We start from the raw sequence: 26,739 nt of genomic DNA, 5'->3' as shown, positions 1-26,739 counted from the left end.
ATTGTTCTAGTAGTATGGATACAGCAGTGAACAAAACAAACACCCCTGCCCTCAAGGAGGTCACATTCTAATGGACACTTAAGTAATGTATCTATTGTTCCTTATAAATAAAGGTTTCTAACACTCCTTGAAGGCTTTAAAATAATTTATTTTCAGGCAGTTTCTACACTTATACACAGAAACTGTATATGTGGTTTATTTCAAAGTGGTTTACATCAGTATAATCATTTGGGGATGCTCTAACATTTATGTCAAAGTAGGGCCACTGTTCAAAAATCCTCAAGTCACTTCTTCCATAGTAATATCAAAGAATATAGAACAATCTATTGAACATCTTGATAGTGTTCAAATTTGATTTTTTCATATGGTCAAACATCTGATAACTAAAATAGAAGATCAAAGTGGACACTAAGTCAAGGAGCTTTGCCATGCTGGAGCTTTGCCATGGTAAAAAAGCATCACCAAGGGAGGCACCATTAAGTCCTGCAGGTACGAGAAGTGAGACACAGAATCAGTAGACTTGAAAACAGTTCTACTAGAAGTTGAAGCACATCAAGTGTCCTTGACAGAATCACTCCTTCTGTATTTCCAAAAGCTTAAAACATAAAGATCGGACACTTCTTTGTATACAAGATAGATCCTGATTATTCAACTACTTATGTTTTACATTGCTAAGTTGCCTACCAATTGAGGCACACATAAATTTTGTGTAAAAAGCTTTATATAAACCCTTTCTATACAAGGAGACAAAAATCAGAAATATAATTTCTTATTAGAAAGGGAACTGACTTTTATTAAAGGAAAACCTACAAAGTAAGTTAATTGAACCTAAAAAGATATTTTGTATATTCAGATGTTGTGCTATAAAATGTCTTTGTGCTATGACTTCACAACTTTATGAACTAAACAAAGAGAGTCTTGGTCAATTAACAAATCAACAAAGGCAGGAATGGGCAAACTACCAGTAAATTCAGACCTCAGTCTATTTTTGCAAGACTGTGAACTAAGAATCGTTTTTATATTTTTTAATTGAGATATAATTTATATGAGTATATAACATTATATTAGTTTCAGGTTACAATTATATGTTTTAAAGGTTGTAAAGAAAAGCCAAAGGAGAATAGTGGCAGAAACCTATGTGACTTATGAAGCCAAAAATATTTGCGATCTGGCTCTCAGAAATTTTGCCAAATCCTGAACTAAAATGACAGTCCTAAGCAAAATTGAAAATGATGATGCTCCACTATCATAATTGACATATTTTCCTCTATGGATTCCTGCCATTTCAGAACTTTCCTGCTACCAAATTATTTTACTACAAAAGATTCTCATTACCCACCTAAACTAAACTTCTATATACAGAAGTTTAAAATCTAAAGTTCTATATATAGATGCTCATAAGATTTCTGGAAAGCTAGTATAGTTCAAAATTGCACTTAGTAGTCAATTTAGGCATAAATGAGCTGAAAATGAATTTAGTAGGTCTTTACATTCCCACCCAAAGTCCCTTTATTCTCCAACGCTACAAATATGTGAGTATACGTCCACAAATGAAAAAGCAGCCACTCTGCTGTCTCCTCTGCAGTAGTTAAAAGAAAAGTGCTTCTGAGGGAGGATTGCTAAACATAGAACGTAGAGCTGTACTTACTCTTCCGGAGGAACCCAGGTCCTAACCAAAATACCACCAAATAACTATTACCAAATTAAAAATTAGTAACATTCTAATATCTGTTACACTGTTTTATCACAGATATTTTGGGTTAGAATATGCACAAAATTTGAAGTTCTACTGATACCTTATCCTTCAGACTAGACTTTACTTTCATTTTAAATGTTATGTCTCTATCTATTGATACCACTGGCAGGGAGATGAGGGCACTGCCCAGGGGGCGTGGAAGCCCAGGTCCTCCACTTTGCCCCTGACACTTTGAGAGGAGGGGATCCTGGTTCCTTCTGGGTGGGGAATGCGAGTATCTGCTGATATTACCCTGCTGAGAGGAGAAGGGACACCTCATTACTGCTCCCTGTGTGGCTTCCACTGACACTGAGGGGGTGGCCTCAGTACCCTGACCAAAGATCAAAGTCTTTACGCTCCACTAGGCTTCCTCTGACACCAACCCAGCAAAGAGGGGAGAGGTACTGGTTACTTCCTAGTCCTGGATAATGGGAAATCAGGCTTCCCACATCATCTGCACTGACAATTGGGGGGGGGGGGGTGTCGTTAACACCTAGCAGGGATGAAATTCCCGCTCCTCTCCTGGGCTTCTCTGCCACCAGCCTAGTGTGAGGATTGAAGCGCCTCCTTACACCTGTGAGGGTGGAAATATCAGCTCTCCACTAAGCCTTACTGTAGTGGGTGGACCCCTAGTTTTTTCTGTGTACTAGTTGGCTGGAATAGAGAGGCTATTGTCTAAAAAGTTTCTGTCTTGCTAGTTTGACCTTTTCTTCTTGGTCCTTTGGCTAGAGCAGGCTTTTCTTGGGGCATTTTTGCCTGCACCTGTTGGCGTTTCCAGGTTGCTGGCTCTCCAGTATCAAGTCTGAGGTATGTAAGACAAAAAAAAAACCTAGGGTGCTCACCGTGTTGTCCTTCCTTGCAGCCCAAGATCCCTACCTAGTCCACCTCCATTTCCCCACTTTTCAGAGTCTTACATTTATTTTACATATAATGTCCAGGGTTTTTAGGTGTACTTAGTAGGAAAAACAGAGAAAGGTACTTCTATTATTTCTGATGATTCTGTCTCTTGTACTCCCAATTTACTAGTTTACTAAAAATGTCATTCTTATCAGTACCCTGCCCAAAAATCTTCCGTACTTCAGATTGACACAGTATGAAGTCCAAACTCACTTGGCTGCCATGAGAATACCTCCACAATGAGGCATTGCCACTGCTCCCACTATGAATAGCCCACTCAGGCAGGTGAGTCAGTTCTCTGAGACTGTTGTAAACATCCCCGTTTGGGCACTTTCTGTCATGTTCCCTCTTCCTAGAACCCCTTTCAACCTCCCTTCTGGCTACGAATCCTACCTACCTTTCAGGGTCCTATTACATCAAAAAATCCTTATGTGTGCCCTCAGACCCACAGCGATGGCTACTACTTCTGTAATATTTATTCCCTCTTTGCATTCTGCCTTCTACTTCTATTACACTTTCATAAAAAGTTATCTCTTCCATTATAGTGTAAATTCCTTGAAGGCAAAGATTACATTTTATACTTCTTCATATCCTCTACAACACTTTATACAATGCCTGGCACATAGCAGATACTCAATAAATGTCTTCGGTGTGATTTATTTCTTATTTCTATGATTTGACGATTTGGCACTAAGGTAAGTTATAATAATGGAACTCTCATAAAAATATGGTTTAGAAAGTGTTAAGACTGACACCTAATCAGACAGGTAATTGGTAAAACAGCTTTCTCTTCCTTCAATTCAGTTAAAATCGAACACTCATTGATTAACCCAGTGCCAGTTACTGGGACATACTGGTCACGAAGACAGACACAGTCCCTGCCCTTATGAAGTTCGTAATTTAAAATTCACCATCTTAAGAAGTAAAATTTTTCTATTAGGATTACTAGAGAATACTCTACTATTGATGAAATCAATGGAAACTATAAACTCTATTAATACAAATATGGGGTAAAAGCATAACAATGGAAAGATGAATAAAGGAAATAAACAGAACAGAAACTAAAAAGTTTCTGTGGCAAGATGAAACAATGGACTGACAGCCTTCAAAGAAACAAATTGTTGGTGTTGGTTGCAGCAGTTTAGTCAGAGAAGGGTGTCCTAGTGGAGAACATTCAAAAATATTTCATCAGGTATACAGTATTCTCCAGATCAAAAGGAACAGGTAACAGTGGTTATTTCCAGGAAGGGGAACTGGGTGGTGGTTGACAAGGATCGAATGGACACTTACTGTTCACTGTATACCCTTTTGTACCTTTTGAATTTTGAACCATGTGCATATATTACCTATTCAAAAAAATAAAAAAAATTAAAGCTGAAACGTCAATTACAAAAAAAAAGAGCTGTCTTCAAGAAAAAGAAAAGCAGATTCTTAACTAATTTTAAAAACTGAATTCGTTGAGAGCCTTTCAAATTCTTAACCTAGACACTGATTATATCTCAAGCAAAACTTTTTAACTTATTTTAGCTGCCTGCAAAGACTGAGACACTTTCCTGGATCTTCTGACAGCTCCTAGCCAAACCACCTGCCTCAGTAAGGGTCATCCTTACCTCTGGCCCCTTACTCTTCTTTACATAGCAGGATCCGAGATCATATCAGCTGCTCATATACCATACACTCATAAGGGCAGGGCCTGTGTCTACCTTACCCTTCCTTTAATCTCCCACACTTAGCATGGAGGAATAATAAGTCAAGTAACTCTTTCCTCAATCTATACCTAGTTTACAAATCAAGTCTTTGTTTTGTAGGCATTCAATAAATACTGGTTGAACAAATGAATAAACCATTCATATTGCCTTTAATTACCACTTACACTGCAAAACACAAAGCTATCCTTTTAAATTTACTATCCTAATTCACTACCATGTGATTTTTCCTATACTAGTCTTATGCATACAATCTTTTCTCTTTATTCCTACTGCATCTTTGCCAAGCACTTTTATACTACAGTTAAACTAGTTCAATTTCTGCCCTCTAGTCTACCCTACACTTCTACAATCACTGTCCTTAAAGATCCAGAGTTTACCACTGTCTGAAAAAACAAGAAATGCTCTTCATCCCCTACTTCACAGTACTTCACCAGATTGTGAAATGACTTTTCATTTGAGTTATTAGGTTGGTGCAAAGTAACTGCGGTTTAAAAGGTTAAAAATAGCAAAAACCCCAATTACTTTTGCACCAACCTAACATAGCTCTCAATGCCTCTTCTACTGCTCTTCTCCATAACATACAAAATTCAAACTGCTTTACTTCTATTTTTTAAATATCTCCAAATATCCCAATTTCTTCACTGAGCTTTCTCAGACTGATCAATAAAGAACTCACTAGCTACTAAATTGGAAGATTTTTTGGTTACTTTTCTTAGTTCTCCACCCTCCTTCCCAACTTAGTCTTATCTCCTATCACTGAATTACTCTGTGAATTGTATAACATTGTACATACACAGGTATTGTCTCTTCACAAAATAGTATGTTATTATTCCACATGTACCCTTATCTATATCCTACTCATCCCTCAGTTGTGTTCTTGAATATCACTTTTCCTTAAAAAACTTCTTTGTTCTCCCCTCATCTAAGACTAGCTGCTACATTCTCCCACAGTACCCTGTAATTCTCCTTTATAGAATTTACAGCACCTGTTCCTATCTATCATGTGAGCTCAATGATTGTACTGTTTTATTCACAGCTGTATTCCAAGCATCTTGCCCAGGTCCTGACAAATAACAGAAATCTAATAAATATTTGACAACTAGCTGACTGTTTAAGAATCGCCTTCTTAAATATGGAACAGGTCTACTAAGTTGATGAATATTTTCAATAAAGACAATTTCTCTGAAAAAAATAAAGTCTTAAAAAAGAGAAATTATATAATAATGAATTTAGATCAACATTTAAAATACCATAATTGAAAATTATTTCTATTATTCAATGCTTCCATTGAAAAACAATAACCCAAAGGATCACCTTAAAAATTAACATAAAATTCCACCGGAATTTGTAGTATTCTAACACAAAGGCAGCTATAACACTGGAAAACACTGCTAGTCATTACAATAGCATTTACATATGTTACCTACCATATGTGACATTGTGATTTAACTCGGCTCTTCGTAAGGATTCATCAAGAACGTCATACATTATTTCACTTGTCCTGTTTAAAAGATATTTTATTTGCAGTAGAATTATAGTATTATAACCCAATAAAACATAGTTTTTCAAAGTCCTCTTTCTTTAAAACTGAGGATCTACAGAAAAGTGGAAAAAATTCATTTTATGAAGTTATGGGAATTTTACTCTTTAAAGATTCCATTTGCTCTTTTTCATGAGTTTAACTTCTGCTTTATCAATGTCAACTAGTCAATGAAGATAAACATAATTCAATCAACCTCTTTCTTCAACCTGCACTTAGTTTGCAAATCAGGTTTTTGTTTGGTTGAATATACTATCTTTTATCATTTTCCTTGTAATAAAATGTTTCCACCTGTTTCAGGTTACTACAATAATACCTCGTATATCCAGATCATTTCATATTATTTTAACCACATAATTTTTTTAAAGTATTCAAATACTAGTCTTTCTTTGAGCAGCACTAGGTTCTTCAGAAAGAAAATTTTAACTTTCATTTATGTTAAATATAAATATATTTTGTGGAATTAACAAATTTGGACATTCCTATGTCTTTATGATCACTGATTACAGTTACAATAACTGGGTGGAAGTAGATACTGTAAGAAAACACAGTGCTTTATAGAGCCCTAGCACTCATCTTCCAAACCTAGAAAGTCCTCTCCAAAATGCCACTGTGAAAATTATGGCTTCTCGGGCCAGCCCAGTGGCTCAAGTAGTTGGAGCCCTGTGCTCCTAACATCAAGGTCCCCAGTTCGATTCCCACATGGGCCAGTGAGCTGCGCCCTCTACAGTTAAGACTATGAACAACAGCTTTCCCTGGAGCTGGGCTGCCGTGAGCAGGTTGGTGTGAGCTGCTGTGAGGTACCATGGGCAGCTGCCACAGGCTGCTGAGTGCTGCCAGGGGCTGCTGAGTGATAAAGCAAATGCAAATAATTCATGAATCTAGGCAAAGGGCATAAAAGAGTTCCTTGTACTATTCTTGGAACTTTTCCATAAATTTGAAAAACTACGGCAAAATAAAAAGTTACAAAATACATACATAATTGGGAAAATAACCATGAAAAAGTTTAATATAAATCTTTGGTTAAAAGCAATTCAGACAAATGAATTAAGAAGGTGAAGCACTCACATGCAGCTAGAGCAACCATCAGCAAATCATAGTCCACAGGCCTAATCTGGCAAGTGGTCTATTTTGTATGACTGCAGGCTAAGAATGGTTTTTACATTTTTAAATGGTTGGGGGACAAGAATCAAAATAATAATATTTCATGACCCATAGTGTATGAAATTCAAGTTTTTTATTTGTTTGTTTCTTTAAACAGAGGTGTGTTTTTTTTTTAACATTTATTTTTAAGAGTGTTTTTCCAAGACCCATCAGCTCCAAGTCAAGTAGTTATTGCAATCTAGTTGTGGAGGGCTCAGTGGCCCTTGCGGGGATTGAACCAAACCGGCAACTTATTGTTAACAGCACCATATTCTAAGCAACTGAGCTAGCCAGCTGCCCCAATTCAAGTTTTAACGTCCATAAAAAGTTGTGGTTTTTTTAAATGAGCTATGCTCACTTATTTATGTCTATGGCTGTCTATGGTTGCTTTTGAGCTATACAATAGCAGAGGTGAATGGCTGCAACAGACAACATACACCTCACAAAGATTAAATATTTATTATCTGGCCCTCAACAGAAAGTTTCCCAACCTGGAAACCAGAGTGATTAAGAAAGCTTCACAGAACGCATAAAGCTTCATAGGGTTTAGATAAGCAGACAGCCAGGATTATTCCAGCAACTTGAATTTATATACTTCTTACAGTGGTTTACTTATCACTATTAAGCCAATCAAGCTTTGGGAGAATCTGGCTTATCATGAAACCCATAGGTGACTAAAGCCTAAGGCTATCAAACTTACTTAGTTTACCTTTGATCATCTTTTCCTAGAAGTCCTAGTATTCTCAAGAGCTGAATTTGTAACCACGGTGCTGGCACACTGTGGTAATTGAAATCCACTGGGAGCTTTCCTCCAACTACTTGCTTCAAAATTGTTACAAAACTCCCAGTCAAGTCTTTATATCCAGATGAATTCTCCTACATTGAAAAAACAAAACAAAAAACTTTCTGTTAATGTCTTCTCAAATATAAAATAGACGTGGTTGAAATGCCATATAGAATCTAACTTAATATCACCATTTAGAAAATTTTTTACCATACCATTCAACTCTTCTTTCCTCATCTGACACAGTTTCAATGTATGGCTTCAACATTGTAGTCTATACCTTACAAAACCCCCACTGGCTCTCTTCTTTTTTATAAGCTATTATGCATCCCATGAAGTTGTATAAAAGAATCACCGCTTGAAAAACCACATCTGCAAATTTCAACTGCCTTCCTTAGCTACCACTTTTCGATGCTTCTTTAGTAACATTAAAAATTTTTAGGCATTGAAAAAAGACTAATTTTGTAATGTGCCTACAATTCATGCTATCAATAACTTGTAAAAATTACTGTTAAAAAGTCAATAATAAAAACTTGAAATATTAATTAAGCATTTTACTGAAAAATCTGAGTTTTCTTTTAATTCTACACTTACATTTTTTTTCTAATGGTAACTACTCAGTACCTGCTGAAATTTGCAACTTACCTTAATCATCCTAAGGTATATGTGCAAGGAAGCAGCCATAACCCCAACATCTCTGTCACAAAGTGCTTTCCGAAACTTAATATGGATATGCTGTACTTGATTAGGAGCAATGAGATAGAATTTGTACAATGCCAAAACAGCTTTTCTTCGTATAATCTCCCTAAAGATAAAAAATGAAATCTAAACAAGCCATCTAAATTGTCAGGCATTTAATTTGAAGATTATGAACCAGATGATTTCAATACTGTGTTTCCCTGAAAATAAGAACTAGCCAGACCATCGGCTCTAATGAGTCTTTTGGAGCAAAAATTAATATAAGACCCAGTTTCGGGGAAACACAGTATATCAGTTATCACCTTAATCTAAAACCAAAGAGAGAATTATACATTTATTATTAACTTCTTTTTTCTAATCCACCAAATTATAAAAAGTGGTTATCTCTAGGAGAGACGACCTCAAGAGACTTAAACTGCTCGTAGTATATATTTCTCTAGCTATGGAATTTTTTTGGTAACAAATATATATTACTTTTGAAACCAGAACAAAGAAGAAAGAAACAAATTCCTTAATTTCAGAAATTCCATTTCTAAAAGCCATATCTCTAGAAATTGGGAAAAGAATCAACAGTAAGTTTAAACCAGTAAGAGGTCATTTCAGCTACTAATAATAGTCTTTTTATTAATATTAAAAGTCTCTTTAACATTCTGGATTTTCACATTTCTTTTTTTATATCATGGGCAAGCATATTTCAAATACTTTAGGTAGACAGGAAGTACAGGAGGGACTCACAATAAACGACGTTACTCCCCTCCTTGCCCAGCTCGTTTCAAAAACCTCATTACAATGAAGAAGAAAGCATACACCAGACTGGCATTTCATTTGTCACAGATAATATCTAGCACACCAGCAAAAATAAAGTTGCTATCCTCTGTTCATAATGTAGTTTTCAAGGAAGTATATTCCTTGTTATTCTCTCTCAAGCCTATTTCTACATATCTTATATTTGCAGACGAGAGGGCAGTGCTCACTAACAACAAATGTCACAAAAGTCAAGTTTTTACTTTTAGGGTTCCTTAATATGTATTTCTGTTAACTACAATCAAGAATCTCAAAACTGAGATTATTCAATGCAATCCTCTATGTTCCACTTAAGAATACCGTCTATTTCTAACAAATGGTCATCCAGTGTCTGCTAAATTCCATTAACAAACAATTCACTATCTTCCTATGCAAATTATGCCATGATAGAAAATTCTTTTCATATAGAAAAAAATCAGATTAATAAGAGATTTGCCAGTAATATTAATACTATGGTGACTGTAAACTACATCCCAGTGTATTGCTATGGGATGTTAATCAATATTAGTTCTGGGAGAGAGTAGGTAAATGAGGTGAGGAAACAGAATAAAAACTGAACAGGCTCGGGAATCCCTAAGTCTGGCCCTAAGTGGTGGTACTCACACAAGACATCAAGAGACCTGGATTTGAGCTCCAGGTCTGGCATGCTGGCATACAGCCAGGGATTCAAAAGTCGAGTCCAAACCCTGTCTCACATCTTTGCGACATTTACTGGCCCACCTGTAGTTCTGTCCCATGTGCTTTAGGTCTTTACTCCATAGCACCGAGTTAGGTATGGCCATAACTGCAGAAGTAGGGTTTCAAAAAGTCTAAATTCTAAACAAAACAAATAAACAAACAAAAGTCTAAACTCTAGTAAAAGACTGGCGAGGCCAAGATTTGAAATTAGAGTAGATGGGAAGCAATAAGGAGAAAATTGAAAAGGTAAATGGAAAACAATAAGGAAAAAAATCAATTCTCAGAAGGATTACATACAATAAAAGGTTAAATATAATTACCACAAAACACTGGTGTTATGGAAAAAATTATATAAAAATATGATCTGCTATGATAAGATCAACCTATAATTATCTAAGAAAAGCTAATATTTTATTTCCAATAATTGTCTATACCCATCATTTGTTTTAAATACAGATTTGACATATAATATTATAGCAAGTCTGAAAAACCTAACAAGTTATTCTATCATTCTTACCAAAACTATCACTTTAGCTGGAAGATTCATGGTCCAAGATTTCTTAAAATATGACAAACCGTTAAGTCAACATTTTATAATCTTAGAACACTAAAAATACTGACTTAAAACATAAGAAATAAAGAAATATTGTATGAGTAACAAAAATATATTTATCAAGAATATACATGTAACTATAATACTGTAATCGCAAAGGAAATATGGAAAATATTGCGAACTTTTTCCTAGCTTTAAAGGTTATGAAGTTAAGAGGTATGGTCAAAAACAAAATAATTCAAGTGTGGTGAAAAGATAAGTCAAGCATTAAATAGAAAGTTAAGGAACCGTACAAGATAAGATTAGCAAAATACTGTGATTCAGGTTTATTGGGATATTCTGCTATAAAACAGAATTTGAATGCTGCAGTTTTGATATAAAAGTACCCCCAGTACACTGAAGCTCTGCACTGATAGCACTTATATTTCCAAATGTTTGTCATTATTTCATTTTATCCTCAAAACAACTTTGTGAGAATTAAGGAACTTCAATCAACCTCACACAGCAAAGGGAAAACCAGGATCACTGCTGGATAGTGGCAGAAGTGGGAGGAAAGCCAAGGATTCCTGACATTAAATGCCTCACTGTCTTCTCAGTTTAACTTTAGAAAGCTGCCGAACATTTTTCTCAACCCACATAAAAACAAAGAACAATGCTATCACGGATTTTTACATTATAGCTGGCAGTCAAAGAATACCCTCTACCCTGGTAGCATTAAGTTAATTACAATAAATTTTTTAGTGTAAATTTTTGTTGTAAAATATACAGTATAGACACCTATCCAAAAACAGTTTACTTACTTAGAATGCTGAAGTTTATCTTCTATTAATGGAAGAACAGCTGGAATCATTTCTCGAGGGAAAATCTGGCTGACAATAGTAAGTGCCATACATACTTCCACCAGGTTAGTGCTCTGCAAATCCTAACATAATTATTAAGCAAAGAAAACATTCAGTGCAAATTTCGAAGCTAGGAATAGTGAGCTCAATACTGCAATGGTCCTATATATTTAACAGTTCTATACTAACTTTATAATTAAGTTGCACATTAAGACATATCTCATATTTTATAGGAATATCTGTTTCATTTGCCTTCATAGAATCAACAGATAAATACAGCCAAAAAGCAACTGATCTAAAACGAAACTATATTTCTGTTCTGACACTGGACAAAGTAGTCTCCTTTATGACAGCATTTTAAAACTTTTCTAAACTAACAACAAACCAATTTTAAGAATTTTTTCTCGTTAATCAATATTATGACTGGAAGTTTAAAAGAAAGGCAAATGTATACAACAAAATGAATGCATTCATATATACATAAAGTTTATAAATCATTCTAATAGAACCTGAAAATGTGTTTTTGAGAATTTGGAAAAATTTAAGCTACTAGTAACATTAAGAGAGTATGTGACTTAAAATTCAGACACAACACATATCAAAAGACTGACACAAGATAATCATGGAAAAGCTCAACAATCAATTATACTTCATTACCAATTTTGATTAAAAGTTTAACAGGAAATAATATTGTGTGTGGATTAAATTCGTTTTATTACTTGTACATTTCAGTCACCCAATTACTCTATTCTCCTTTTAAATGACTTTTAGGATTTAAAAGATTTCAATTATTCAGTTAATAGCTAGTTATATCCCTTTAGAGCAGATCCTAGTGAAAGATACGACAGCATGGAAAGTACACTGCACTAACAGTCTGGAGATCTGAGTTATAATTCTAACTCTGCTTTTTTAAATAAAACAATAACAGCAGCAGTAGCAATCTAACCCTCATACCTTGGTTAAGTTCTCCTATTATCCTTACTATCCTCATTTTACAAATGCAGAAACTGATCAAAGAGACCTTTCTAAACCCATTATGTAAGCTAATCTTCAAAAATATTTAATTCAGTATGATTGAGGAGAAACATCAGATGCCTGCAGAAATAATTTAAGGCTTCATATTAACCAACATATTACACAGTACCTTTACAACTGTATTCACAAGGAGAAGCAAAAGTTCATGACTTTCATGTAGAAATAAAGAAACCGCCAAATAACCTATAAAAGTTGAGGGGAAAAATTTCATTATTATCTGTCAAAAATATACGTTTCCCAAGAAGCTAAACAAAGCAAAAATAGATCCAAAATTTAAGTGTCAAAGATACTAGCTACAGGTAAATATGAAAACAAATTACAAAATATGAAGTTAAAAAACTTTGGAATGGAGGATTTCAGGTGTTCATCCTGAAATCTTTCAGAATTATGTATTTCTCAGGATATACCTGAAATGGAAAAGAGGCTACGGGTACCAACTTAAAGTCCTGTAAATGACATTAGGAATATATGCCTTCTATTGTCTGTGCAAATCTCTACAATCAAAACATTTTTAATCTTGTAGCCAAACATGTAATTATTCAAAAACTAATAACTACTACAGTTAATAGTGAGTTACTAGCTCTTTCTATTATTGAATGAGCTACCTAATACCAACCCATATGACACAAATCACGTTAAGCCATAAACAAAACCTTACTTTCTCAATTTGAAGATACACTACTGAATGAATAATAGTCGTTGAGGAAAGAAACCTATCTTCCCCATTAAATGTACTCACTGACTTAAGCATTTTTATTTCAACAGTATTAAAACATTAAAAAGTACACCTTCGCATTGAGGAAACACATTAATACTTTGGCAAATGCCATGTGCATGGAATCTAGATGCTCCGTGTCATTTTCCTGTCATCCTTCACATTGGTAACATTGGTTAGACAGTTACTATGCGTCAAGTACATTACAAGCCTCACTTCATTTAATCCTCACAACAACTCTATGAAGTAGGTATTATTATTATGCCCAATGAAAAATGAAGCCCAAAAAGGGTAATTGCGCATGGTCTACAGTGATTACACGGTGGAGCCAGGACTGAAACCCAGCCAGTAGGAGTTAGTTCATGTTTTTAACCCCCATGCTGTCTCCCCACAGTCTATCTTGAGGCCCTATTCCCTCAATCCCATCCTCATTGTTTTTCATTCTTCTCAATTCTTTCAGCCCTTTCATTAGGGATTCTAATGTTAACTATCCCCCCATTTCCCAGCATCCACACTGTCTGTCTGTTGGGAACATGGGAAAACTGAAGAAACTTCCTATTTTCCAAGTAGCAGCGTGACCCCCTGCAACATCTTCACTGAAGGTCAGAGCAGAGCTATTACTCCCACAATCATGAGAGAGAAGAAAGAACTAACTAGGGCTAAGAAAGAGATAAGAAAAACCCTAGAGAGCATTAAAGCAGAAATCAGATCTTATCAGACTGCTAAGAACTCATCTGCTCAGCTAAGGTATCACCCACACTCAAGTAACCAGTATCAAGACACAAGATCGACAAATTAATCCAAAGACAATCTCAGTGAAACCTTAATTCTATCTGTTACAAAGAATTTCCTAACTGTTTGGACAATCAGGAAACAAGAAAAAAGATATTCTGTGACTCAGAAAATGAAAAAGGTTTCAGGAAAACAAAGAATAACAACTATGATTATAGAGTATATTTGAAATGACTAAGAGTGAGCTATAAGAAAAGAATACAGGCTTTTGACTCATAGAAACTTAGGTTCACATGCCAGCTCCTTCATTCATTAGCTCTATGACCTTGGACAAGTAACTTTATCTTTCTGAACCTCAGTTTTCTACTCTGCAAAATGAATATACTGTGTCACAAGATAAAGCATCTAACATAATGCCTGACTTAATGGCTACTGAAATTTATCTATTCAACAATATTCATATAAAAAATGAGGCATACACCACCAGAGAAAGTACCAAAACTAGCTTTAGAAATCTCAGGAAAGTGGATGAGACAATAGTACCAGAATAAAGACATAGAAGACTTAAACGCTATCTTGAAAAAAAGAACTTCCACTCATTAGCACACAAAAAGAATATCTGATATCTGGTTGGCAATAAAATATTTTCCTAAGGAAGACCATGAACGTCAATAAAAATGACTCAGGTCGCTTTTAAGATAAGTCTTCATAACTATGAAATAAACACTCGTAGGTTATTTGTTGCAACATTATTTATGAGAGCAAAAATAAAAAACAACCCATATGTCCACCACTAGGGACCTGACTGAAAAAACTATGTTACACCCATACACCCAATTATGCAACTGTTTAAAAGTATGAAAATGTCAAAATAAGGTATAGAATAATCTATATAGCATGTTATCTTTCCTGTAAGAGTGTGAGTGTGTACCCTGCATTTGCTTGTTTTTTTCAAAAAGAAACAAAAGATTAATCAAAAACTAATGAAAATATTAATAGTTACATATGGGGCTAAGAGGTAAACTTGGTAGAAGGGCTAGAATTGAAAGTGAGACTTCTCTGATTATACCTTTCTATAAGGTCTTAACTCTTGAACCATGTGACACTTCACATATTTTAAAAATTGAATTAAATTGAAAATGAAAAAAATTTACGAAAGTCTAAAAAGCAGAATATAGCAACAGTTGTGCAAAATAACTACACCACCAACCATCTAGTATTTATTGGCTATCTATTGTTTTCAAAATTTCCTGCCTTTAGGGATCTTAAAGTCAGTTCAGAGTTAAGATATTAATATATGAAAAGACACCACCATAAGATAACAGATGGTAGGAGCCACCTGCGTGACCATAGAAGAGTTAAAACTTGATTTGGAATATGAAAAGGGAGAGACAGGATGCCAGAAGACATTCTACTTGGAGGGAAGCAGAAAACAAATCTAGAAGGTGGAAGAGTATTTGGGTGAAGTGAGATTCAACAAGTGAAATATTGTGTGTATATAGTCTCAGAATCCTTACCAAGACATCTCCCACTCCCACCCCAGCACCCGACAGCACGGGTCTATATAACTTGTGAAGTATGCTGGTCCTTGGCAACACGACACGATCAACTCCACTGAATAAACATGTTCTACTCCCATACTATTCTAAAGTGCTTCCTTCTTGGGATTCTGATTTAGCTGAATCCGTGTGAATAGAAGATTTAACTCCTTGAAAGGATTTTTTTTTCCTAATAGCCCTGAAGATTGATTACGGAGATAAATTTTTTAAAAAGATGCCTGTAATCCTCATAGCTAACATTTGTGAAACTGAGAACAGTGTATTTTAAATTATTCAAGTCAATCTTAGTTGCATTTTATAAAGAAACATTTCTGATCATTAACATTTCTGAGATTAGATAGACTTTTTTAAAATCAGCTTTACTGAGGTATAATTTACATACAAGAAATTTCACGTACACCCATTTTTACATACACCCATTTTAAGTGTCAAGTTCATTGAGTTTTGACATATATATATACACATATGTATACATATATGTATACATATATGTATACATACATGTATACATATATGTATACAGTCATTTAACCACCATCACAAGAACAGGCAATTTTTAATCTTCTCTATAACTCCTATGAATGAATGCTACAAATCAGGAAAACTGACTTCATTCACAGGCTTTAAGTTTTTGAAGTACTTTTGAAGTATCTTTTAAAGCTTTGGGAATTACAAGGCAGTATTCTAAAAACATACTACATACCTGTCATCATTCATTTTACACAGCAGCTGGACTTTCAAGGACAACATTAAGTGTAAAGTCTTAAACACATACATACCTACTCTTTTTTCTAAAAGGTTTCCTTGTTGTGCCAACTTGATTGCATGTATGTAGCCAAAGGAAGCATCGTATCCAAGCATTTCACAATATATAAGTCTCACCATACATTCCTTCATCATTTTCTTAAAAAAAAAAAAAAAAATCCAGTAACTGTATAAATAAACAGGTTTTGATTTTATTATGTTTATTATGTGGTAATCATTTAACAGAGAAGTCCTTTAACCCTGGCACCAAAGAGAAAAAATATATATAAAATAATCACCCAAAGTCAGACTTTTTAAATAGAAGTTGCTCCCAAACTTAACTACCAAGAGTATTCATTTTAGTCAAATAATTTCAAAGTTTTATTAGTGGCAACACTATAAAATAAATCAACTGTAGCTATTTCTAATTCTAGGTGCCTCTCATGTAAAATTTGGTTATAACATGAGAAACAAGATCCTCAAATAAAATTTCACCCATGGTAATCTGACTTGGCTTCTAGAATGCAGCACACCATTTTAATATATTTTGTCAAATGAAAACATCCATAAAATTCCCACAAATTGGTAATAATTTCTGTAATGAAATATTTTTTACATTTAAAAACCAAATTACAAGTGGCCTTTCTTTGGAATTATTATGCTGTATGTAATATGCTATAGTTTGCTTTATATGTTTCTTTTTCAACAACTCTAGTAATTATTATGAATTAAAGGGCATGATGGTATAGCCACTCCAATATTTTAATTTTTTAACTGGGTCTTTCAATATTTACAACACAAGCAAGTAAGGTGTTTTAAGAGATTCTATAAATTTCTTTTATTAGTATGATAATATTTACATTTTTTAAGTATTTGCATCATTGAGTATTCTCAATACCACAGCAAATTTTTATCAGAAATAAAAAAACACAAATGTGTTTCAAAATAAGAAAAGCTCACAGACTATTTTAATACCTAAAAATTAATGAGGATTAGTATATTACAGGATTATTAAATCACACAATCCTTAGGAAACAAAACAAAATATTTTAAAATTAAAAATAATGATGTTAATATTTCATTTATATATGTGTATATATATATATATATATATATATATATATATATGAAAGTCTAAAAAGAAACCATAGGAAAATTTTAGGGGAATAAGATTTAATTCAGGTCATTTATGTTTAAAGTAATAAAAGTCAATTCATTAGCACATTAAGACTACTAAATACTGAAAGAAAAAAGATTAAAAGATACTGGAAGTCCCTCTTCAAAAGGCTTCTAAGTCAATTAGGAGTGGAAAGTGTTATTTAAGCCATTAAGCATCAACCTGGGTTTTGTAACATTTTATTAAATATCTCAGAATTTTTCATAAGTCACTATGAACTTTAAGTAAAATTGCATTGCATACGTTGTTATTCTCTTATTTTTAGAAGATAAAGTGTATTCCCCAACGCAGGAATTCTCTTTACAATTCTCTAATGAACTCAGCCAACCTCTTCATGACCACCTCAGGGGCAGACTACTCTGTAAGGCACGCCCAGAGTTGGGTGGCCATAATCATAAACTCGATCTTCCAAACTCTGCCTCCCTAACTTCTACCTATTTATCTTAGTTCTGCCCTCACCAGGTTTATGCCTGGCAGCAATAAAAATTCTATTTATTAATACCAGTTATAAAAACAGAAATCTAACAAAGTAAAAAGAGAGAAACCATTTTGCTTAACATTTCTATCAATGAAGCACAATGGTTTTACACATACAAATATACACATACGTATACACCCAAGCATATATACATATATACACATAGAGATATCAGATTAGCTATGTTTTAAGTTTCATTTGTCCCCATATTATTATGATCCTAAAAGGAAATATACATTCTCTCAGACTTTACAAGTGTTACTCATGTACACACTCATGTATGCATGCAAAATGATCACCCCGATATTTTTATTAGAGGAGAGAGAACATTCCCATAGTGACTTACACACAAAAGGTACGTACTAAATATTTGCTGAATAATGTTGCTTGGAAGAATCTCATTATGGGAAACAACATTAAAATTAAGAAAGAAAAAAAAAATCCTAGGTCTTAATCTAACTATGTAGGGACAACCCTACAGTAACTGCATATAGTAGCCACTCATTAAACAGTTGCTGAAATGAATGTTATTTGAAAAATCAACTTATATGGAACCAAGTTTGAAAACAATTGGATTTTTACTTAGCTGCTGAGCAATTCACTTAGTTTTACAGCAAGAAAACCATTTTTTCTACCTTGTCAATCAGTCTATACTCCAAGATGTATAATGGTAAAATGAGATCTACAATATATCAATTCAGGTCTGAAAATACTATTTTAAATGATATATCCTAACCTTTTAATGTGCACATTAAAACAGTGAGATCAGCACTGGGGACCCAGGAGTATTACCACATTTATGTAATTATCATCACACGTTGGCGCTAAGTTGATTTCAGTCAAGCAGGTCTTTTCCCAGTACAACCAGTCAATAATAAAAGGCTAAATAAAATTAATATCTGACTCGCTACCATCCATAACAGATTGAGATTACGATAAATTAGGTTTTAGCAACTGATCAATTAGATGCCACTATCGAGTCCATAGTGGACCAGATTTCAAATTCTAAATGTGTTGGCACTGATTATGCAAACTTACCAGTGTTGTTGTAGGAGCAGAAACAGTTGCTTTCAGATTACTCAATTCCTGCTGGATTAATTTCTCTTCCTCCTATAAAAGTGAAAATATTTAAACATATGAATGTCTTTTTAGACTATAACTTTTTTTAAAGGGTAAAATACAATTTATAATACTTTCAATAAAAAAAGAAACGTTATTTTAAAAGAGAGTTATAAAAATTATGTACTTAAGATTTGCTTAAAGGCATTTCTCCAACCCTGAGAATCATTCCTGGAAAGAATCGATATTTCCAGTCTAACCCACCATTTCTCTTTTCTTCACTCAGTTATTGTGCCCTTAAGGACAGTTTAGCAAAAACTGATTTTAAAAACAAAAATTAACAGTGGAAAGAAAGTAGAAAAGAAATTATTCATATAGTGGCCCAGGGTAAGATTCTTACACTCCCCTTAAAATTAAAATCTTCATGAAATAGAGAAAAAGGGCAAAAAGTCAGAAACAGAAATCGGTCTTTTTCCCTTACCCTATCCTTTTCTCCTTATTCCTCATATCCTTTTCCATCTCTTGCTCTAACACACATAATAAACATACTAATGTGGTCTTTATTGTGTTTTACCTCCGTTAGCACTTGAAAATTTTTGGCCCTCTTTTTGGCTAACATAATGCTATCTTTAAATTACACAATTAATTAGATAATGTCAATCAGATGGCTAATCAAGAACGACTAATGAAGTACTGCCACATTTAGGTAACATACGTGCAGTTTCAAACCGCAATTTAAGACCAAAAGTATTTTTAATTTCATTCAGCATCTCATAAAAATTAGCAAAGAACAAAACATTGAGACAAAGACTATTAAGGCCACAAATATGGATTCTGAATGTGAAGCAGACCCTCTCCGGCATGGCGTCATCTTATTTCAGTTTAAAAACATTTTAAACACTCAGAGCACTTTGAAGAAAAACCTTCCCTCTTTGTCTTTTCTTCTCTCCGGGCACTTATTTCATGGTATGCTGCTTACACTTGTCTTAAACCCAAGATGGATGACCAAGTCCTTGGGACAAGCCAAAGGGTTTTACTGTTTGCTCTGTGCCTCACACATAACCTCTTCTATAAATATCTTCTGAACAAATTATGACACAACACGTGATCTCGTAAGACAAACTCCCTGAAGTGTGAATCAGTATCTGACACAATCTGTGCAACCACCAAAAGTCTGGGAACTTATAACTTCTAGTATCACTGCTCGTTTTCAAAGTCCATTTGAGGCAGTGACTTACTCAGCAAATTTTACATTTGGGGAGAATTACGCTTTTCCTTTCCCCTCCCCATCGGTCTAAGCTAAAAACCTCAAGCTCTGCAAAGATATTCAACAGCAGGTGCCGATGGCAGTGTCGGTTCCCGTGTGTGACATCTGGCAGCTGAAAGCACGGAGGGAGAGAGAGAACCCGAGTCGGGAAACTTCGTTCAAGGTGAATAAGGCTGACACTTCTATTGCACTCGGTATTTTCGCACGCTTGTTGGCTCATCTAATCCTCGCAACAAACTACGAAACACGTATCGGTAGCTTTCCACTCCAACGTTCAGGAAACACATGGAGGCTCGGACATCAAAGAGATCTGCCCCCAGATCGTAATGAGTCAGTGTCCGGGCCAACGGCGGAAAGCCGGCCTCCCAAGTATCAGTTCGGGTCAGCGCCGCTTCCAGACAGACGCAAAAACGGGCCGGCACGCACGCGGTCGCTGAGCCCCGCGGGAGGACCGGCTCCGAGGGCTCGCCGCGGGACCAGGGCCTCCCAGGGCGGGGGCCTCCTCCGGGCGTCCCCGACCTCCCGGCCCCGCCGGCACCTACGTGCTTCGAGGTGAGCGCGGTGATTCCGCGGACGAGGCCGCCCAGCCGCGAAGAGAAGGACGCCGTGGCGGACGCTGGCCCACCAGCCCCCGGGTTCTGCAGGAAGAGTCCCGGCAGCGCCGTCAGCGTCTTCTCCACTATGTCGCTCATCGCCGCCGCCGCCGCCGCCCGCGATCCAGTCGCCGCCCGGCTTCATGCCCGGCTCGTGCCCCGCCGCCCGCCCGGCCTCCGTAGGCACTTCCTGTTTGTTTGAAGAAGAAATCTTTATTGGCGTCCCCGGTGCACAAACACAGTGTAGTCTTCGCGAGAGGCCGCCGGAGGGAGCGCGAGTCCGCGCGAAGGGAAAGCCGCTCGCCACGCTGGCGCGCTGGGTGGACGTCGCTGGGAGGAATCGAAGCGCGGGACTTGGGTGGTTTCGATGGCAACCCCGGGATCCCGCTCATCACCGGGTTCTCCGGAGGACGAGCTCTGGCTCGTCCCTTTTGCAGTTGGTCCTCCAACGTCACCCTTCGGTTTAGCAGCCTCTGCCCAAGACCGCGTGGGGAGGTGCGCAGTCCCGGCGCGCCTTCGGCCACCGCTCCCTGAGAGACCACAAGCACTCCGCCCCCTACCGCCACCGAGCCCCGAGCCCCGGTGGCCGAAGGCGGGCCGGTCCTCCGCGCCACGCGCGCCACGCGGTGCTGGGCACTGTGGTGGTGGTGAAAGTGCGGCTGTCCTGCGGACCCATCTTGCCGGTTTCAAAGCCCGCCGCGTATGGGGGACTCGTGGCCACTGTTGCTTCTCATCCATCTCTCTTCTCCTGGGATTTGGGGAACAGCCAGGAAAGGCGAGAGGTCGCGCAGCCAGCCCGGCCCGGGCCGACCTCGCAGTCTAAAGGTCACTTTCCTGGACGGGACTTCCCTGGCCAAGCCAACTTGGATAGGTCTTCCTGTTCTACCCTTTCATAGGCTCGGTTCTTCTCCATGTTAGAACTACCCCCAGCTGCCACTACACACAGATATTCATATCCCTGTAGAGCGGATATCTATTGCTATTGCCCCAGTTTCTTTCTACCTAGAACAGAATCTAGTACAGTGGTTCTCAAAATGTGGTCTGATGACTCCTGAGGGTCCCTGAGACCCAGGGGGATCCCCGAAGTCAAAACTATATTCATATTAAAAAACCGAGAGTTGTTAGATGGGCCCGGGGGAGGGGGTTGGGGATGGGGGGAAGGGTGAAGGGATTGGGGGGCGGCTGGTGACCACAGGACGGCCTCAGGGTTTTTTGAGAATTACTTTGGGGAACTTATTCAATAGTGTTTGGGGATTTTGTTGGGTGTCGATGGACATGTGTCCTGTTTGGGAGACCACCTCAGGGATGCTCTGGATGCCTGGTCATGGCATTGTACACCAGAGGCTGGACATTAATGAATGCCAACTATAATTTTATGTGTATAATGTGATGGCTCGGTGTGAGGTTGGGGTGGTGGTGGATGGGGGGAGGGGGGTTCTCGGTGTGAGGGATGTAAAAATAAAATAAAACTATAAAAAAATAAAAAACTATATTCATATTACTTAAATGTCATTTGTTGTTTTTGCTTTCATCCTCTCGGGAGGGTACAGAAAAGTTCAGGATGATAGATGACTTACAGTCGCTCTACTGGCTGGTGAAATATGTGCTGGAGTATTCTTGTGTTTTCTAGAATCCGCTAAGGTTTAGGATATAAATGTGTGCGTTTTCAGAGATTAATTCAGTTTGTCTTCAGTACTTCTAGTGTATTCTTACGATCTATTTTCACTTACACGTAACCTCTGTAACATTAATCTTCCAACAAATGGTTTTTTGATATCCCTAACTTGCTTTGTACTGATGCAGAAACACAAGAAAAAGTTGTTTTGTTGACTTGTTTTGATAGAATATTTTTAATTTATTGAAAACTTTCTAAACATTTAAATTTTATCTAAAATTGTTATTCTTTTAGAATTTGGGGGGATTAGCACTTTGTGAGGGGTGTATATGTCTAATCATTATGTTGCTTTGTACACCTGACACTAATTTTTAAAAATAATAATAAATAAATATTAGATGCCATTGAGAAAAAAATAAAATTTTTAAAAGAATGTAATCTTTTGGGACAGCCCGGTGGCTCAGGCGGTTAGAGCTCCATGCTCCTAGCTCCGAAGGCTGCCGGTTCGATTCCCACATGGGCCAGCGGGCTCTCAACCATGATGGTGGGCAGCGCCCCCTGCAACTAAGATTGAACACAGCACCTTGAGCTGAGCTGCCCTGAGCTCCCGGATGGCTCAGTTGGTTGGAGCGCGTCCTCTCAACCACGAGGTTGCTGGTTTGATTCCCACAAGGAATGGTGGGCTGCACCCCCTGCAACTAGCAATGGCAACTGGACCTGGAGCTGAGCTGCACCCTCCACAACTAAGGCTGAAAGGACAACAACTTAAGCTGAATGGCACCCTCCACAACTAGGATTAAAGAACAACTTGACTTGGGAAAAAGAAAAAGTCCTGGAAGTACACACTGTTCCCCAACAAAGTCCTGTTCCCCTTCCCCAATAAAATCTTTAAAAAAAAAAAAAAAAAAGAATGTAATCTTTTATTCTAAAATAAAATTTAGTTTGTAATTTTTTTTTTAATTTTAGTGTCTTTCATTGGCTTACAAAAGGGGATTAGAAGGCTTGCTTTTTCATCCGTCCCACATCAAAAGACGCTTAAAAAGATGATATTGATATCAATATCAGAGGATTCTGTAACTCGGGTAGAGGGAAGAATCTGGATAAAACTGAATAAGAAAATATAACAAAAGCTTCTTTCTTTTCCGTGGCTTTAGAGATACTAATAATTTACACTGTCTTGTCTTATTCAACAGAAGATTTCAAATATTATTATGGTGCCAGTAAAGTTGAGGCATTATTTTGAGACCTATCATACAGTTTAAAGGAAAAGGAACTAAAGATTTTCAACATGTTAAGTTCTTCAAAAGCCAGAGCTTTCTTGTTATCACTTTTCAAACAAGAAATGAAAAACCCACTGAAGCATCTTATAAATTAGATTATTGTGTTGCACTGGCTAGAAAAGAGCGTACAATGGCTGAGAGACTAATAAAGCCGGGACATTATTAAGTGAATGCCTGCTAGGTGAAAAAACAGAAATCATGGCAGTACTACTTTCTAAAGATGCAGTAACTCACCAAATTAGAAATTTAGTTGCAAACTGAAAGACTGAGTGAACATCTCATCTGCAGTTATACTGCCTTTAAAATGGATAAAAATTATCTAATTATAGATGTAGCTAGACTTGTTGCTTTGCTTATATCTACCCAGTGTCAGCACGACTAATACTTGCAGATCTTTTATATAAATTTTGGGCAGTAAACAAGGGATGCTGAAATAAAGTGTTGAACAATTTTATGTAATCTCATAGTTTATTCTGGAACAACTGTGCTGTTTGTACTGATGGTATAAAAGCAATAGTGGGCAAAACTACTGGCACCTCAACACAAATTAAGGCAGAGGCTGCAAACTACTCTTCAACATCAGATACATTAAAAAAAAAAAAAAGCCAGTTTTACCTACGAATGTCTTTGATGAGGCAGTAAAAATTCTTAGTTTTATTAAATCTCTACCATTGAGTACATTTCTTTTAAAACGGTGTGTGACAAAATGGGAAGGAAAGTGCGCAAAAAGCAGTCCTGATGCACAACCAAGGTTTTTCAAAAAAAGGCACTGTGTAATTGTTTGACTTGAAAGCTGAACTAGCCACTTTACTTCATGGAGCACAATTTTCAATTGAAATAATGATTAACTTATTTTTCTTGAAAACTAGCAGTAAGTCTGTCACTTCAAAGAAAGTAACAGACAGTATTTGTTGTCATTGATAAAATTCAAGCTTTCAAGTAAAAATTGGAATTTTGAAAAATGTGTATCTACCACCAGAGTTTGATAATTTCTCAATATGTAAGAACTGTTCTGATAAGATTGGTGGTGATATTAATGAATGTTATTTTTTAATATTGCATAATTAAATGTGTCAACATTGATAAGATCTATATAACTCAATAAACCAATATTTTTCCAATTGATCAATGTATGATATTATATAATTATACATCAACTAAAGATCTATTTAAAGTGTACATAGCCCCCTCCCCAGTGTCACAAGTTGGTGCCAGTGCCACCTTCCACACCCTCTCCTTGTTCTGGGCCTGCTTGGCTGGGCTGTACCAAGTCCCCTCCTCTCCTCCCTCCTACCTGCCCTGCCCAGCAGGACCACCACCTCCACCTGCCCCCCATCCTTTTTGTCTCCCTGCAGCAGCAGGAGGGGAGCCGAACCAGAACCGGAACTGGAGGTGGCAGTGGCCAGTCAGGGTTGCCGCAAGAAAGTCTGCTACTACTATGATGGTGATATTGGAGATTATTATTATAGACAGGGTCATCCCATGAAACCTCATAGAATCCACATGACCCATAACTTACTGATAAATTACGTCTTGTATATAAAAAAAAAAGGACATATAGTCCCCATAAAGCCACTGCTGATGACAAAATACCACAGTGACAAATACATCTAATTTTTACGGTCAGTATGACCAGATAACATGTCTGAGTATAGTAAGTAGATGCAGAGATTTCATGTTGAAGATTACCCAGTGTTTGGTGGGCTCTGAGTTTTGTCTCCTCTCAACTGGTGGCTCGGTTGCTGGGGCTGTGAGTTCAGACAACAAATTGATATGGCTGTTTACTGGGCTGGAGGATTACATTGTGCTAAGAAATCAGAAGCATCAGGATTCCATTATGTTAACGATATTGTGCTTGCTGTCCTTGAATTGCTAAAGTGTCAATAGAGAGTCTTATATATTGATATTAATATCCATCATGGTGATGATGAGAAAGAAGCTTTGTATACGACAGCTCGGGTAATGACTGTATCATTCCATAAATATGGGGAATACTTTCCTGGAACAGTAGACTTGAGGGATATTGGTGCAGGCAAAGGCAAATACTATGCTGCAATTTTCCCATGAGTCATAGTATATAGATGATGAGTCATATGGGCAGACAGTTAAGCCTGTTATCTCAAAAGTGATGGAGAGCTTATCAACCTAGTGCTGTGGTGTTACAGTGTGGTGCTCACTATCTGGTGATAGACTTGGTTACTTCAATCTGACGATCAAAGGTCATGTGTAAACGTTGTAAAAACTTTCAATTTACCATTACTTGGGGGAGGTGGATCCACAATCCATAACGTCTTTTCAAAGTTGGACATAGGAGACTGCAGCTGCCCTGGATTGTGAGATTCCCAGTGAATTGCCATATAATGATTACTTTGATTCTTTTGAACCAGACTTCAAACTGCACATTAGTCCTTCAAACATGACAAACCAGAACACTCCAGAATATAGGGAAAAGATGAAACAGTATTTATTTGAAATTTTATGCATATTGTCTCATGCACCTGCTATCCAAATGCAAGCTGTTCCTGAAGACAGTGGAGATGAAGATGGAGAAGATCCAGACAAGAGAATTTCTATTTGAGCGTCAGACAAAAGGATAGCTTGTGATGAAGAATTCAGATTCAGAGAGTGAAGGACAAAGAGATCGTAGAAATGTGGCTGATCATAATAAAGGAGCAAAGAAAGCTGGAATCGAAGAAGACAAGAAGGAGATAGAGGATAAAAAAGTAGATGTTAAGGAAGTAGATAAATCCAAGCATAATAGTGATGAAAAAACAGATACCAAAGGAACCAAATCGGAACAGCTCAGCAACTCTTGAATTTGAGTCTCACCAATTTCAGAAAATGGGAAGAAAAATGTTTTCTCTTTGAAGACTTCTGGCTTCATTTTATAATATTGGCATGGACAATATTTATTTTCAACATGGCTTTTGTTTTTGTTTTCCTTGGAAAGTTTTATTGTGAGTTTTCTAATTATGAAGCAAAATTTCTTTTCTCCACCATGCTTTATGTAATAGTATTTAAAATTAATGTGAGTTATTATGTCAAAAAACTGATCTACTAAAGAAGGAATTGGCCTTTCTGGAAAAAAAATAATAAAGTACATA

General features: G+C 36.7%; 1 protein-coding gene and 1 pseudogene across 2 annotated transcripts in view; one reads left to right on the top strand and one right to left on the bottom strand.

Annotated features, from left to right (window-relative positions):
• The window catches only part of AP4E1 (adaptor related protein complex 4 subunit epsilon 1), a 53,276-nt gene extending 32,313 nt beyond the window's left edge, over positions 1 to 20,963 (bottom strand). Inside the window, exons 1-8 of the mRNA XM_081049983.1 lie at positions 20,690 to 20,963; positions 18,860 to 18,931; positions 16,202 to 16,325; positions 12,526 to 12,599; positions 11,343 to 11,464; positions 8,454 to 8,613; positions 7,734 to 7,900; positions 5,769 to 5,842 (exon numbers count right to left, since the gene is read on the bottom strand). Coding sequence (XP_080906109.1) covers positions 5,769 to 5,842; positions 7,734 to 7,900; positions 8,454 to 8,613; positions 11,343 to 11,464; positions 12,526 to 12,599; positions 16,202 to 16,325; positions 18,860 to 18,931; positions 20,690 to 20,839 — 943 coding nt within the window. The 5' untranslated portion in view covers positions 20,840 to 20,963. The remainder of the gene's footprint in view (positions 1 to 5,768; positions 5,843 to 7,733; positions 7,901 to 8,453; positions 8,614 to 11,342; positions 11,465 to 12,525; positions 12,600 to 16,201; positions 16,326 to 18,859; positions 18,932 to 20,689) is intronic.
• Positions 20,964 to 22,301: 1,338 nt separating this feature from the next.
• Positions 22,302 to 26,451, top strand: LOC308497876 (histone deacetylase 2-like; annotated as a pseudogene). Its single transcript has 2 exons — positions 22,302 to 22,351; positions 24,991 to 26,451. The product of its transcript is annotated as a histone deacetylase 2-like (transcript).
• Positions 26,452 to 26,739: the final 288 nt, after the last annotated feature.

This window comes from Rhinolophus hipposideros (genome assembly GCF_964194185.1).
Source record: "Rhinolophus hipposideros genome assembly, chromosome: 5".
In the NCBI taxonomy this organism is placed as follows: domain Eukaryota; kingdom Metazoa; phylum Chordata; class Mammalia; order Chiroptera; family Rhinolophidae; genus Rhinolophus; species Rhinolophus hipposideros.
The sequence above is the reverse complement of the archived record's forward strand: the minus strand, read 5'-3'. Positions and strand labels throughout refer to the sequence as shown.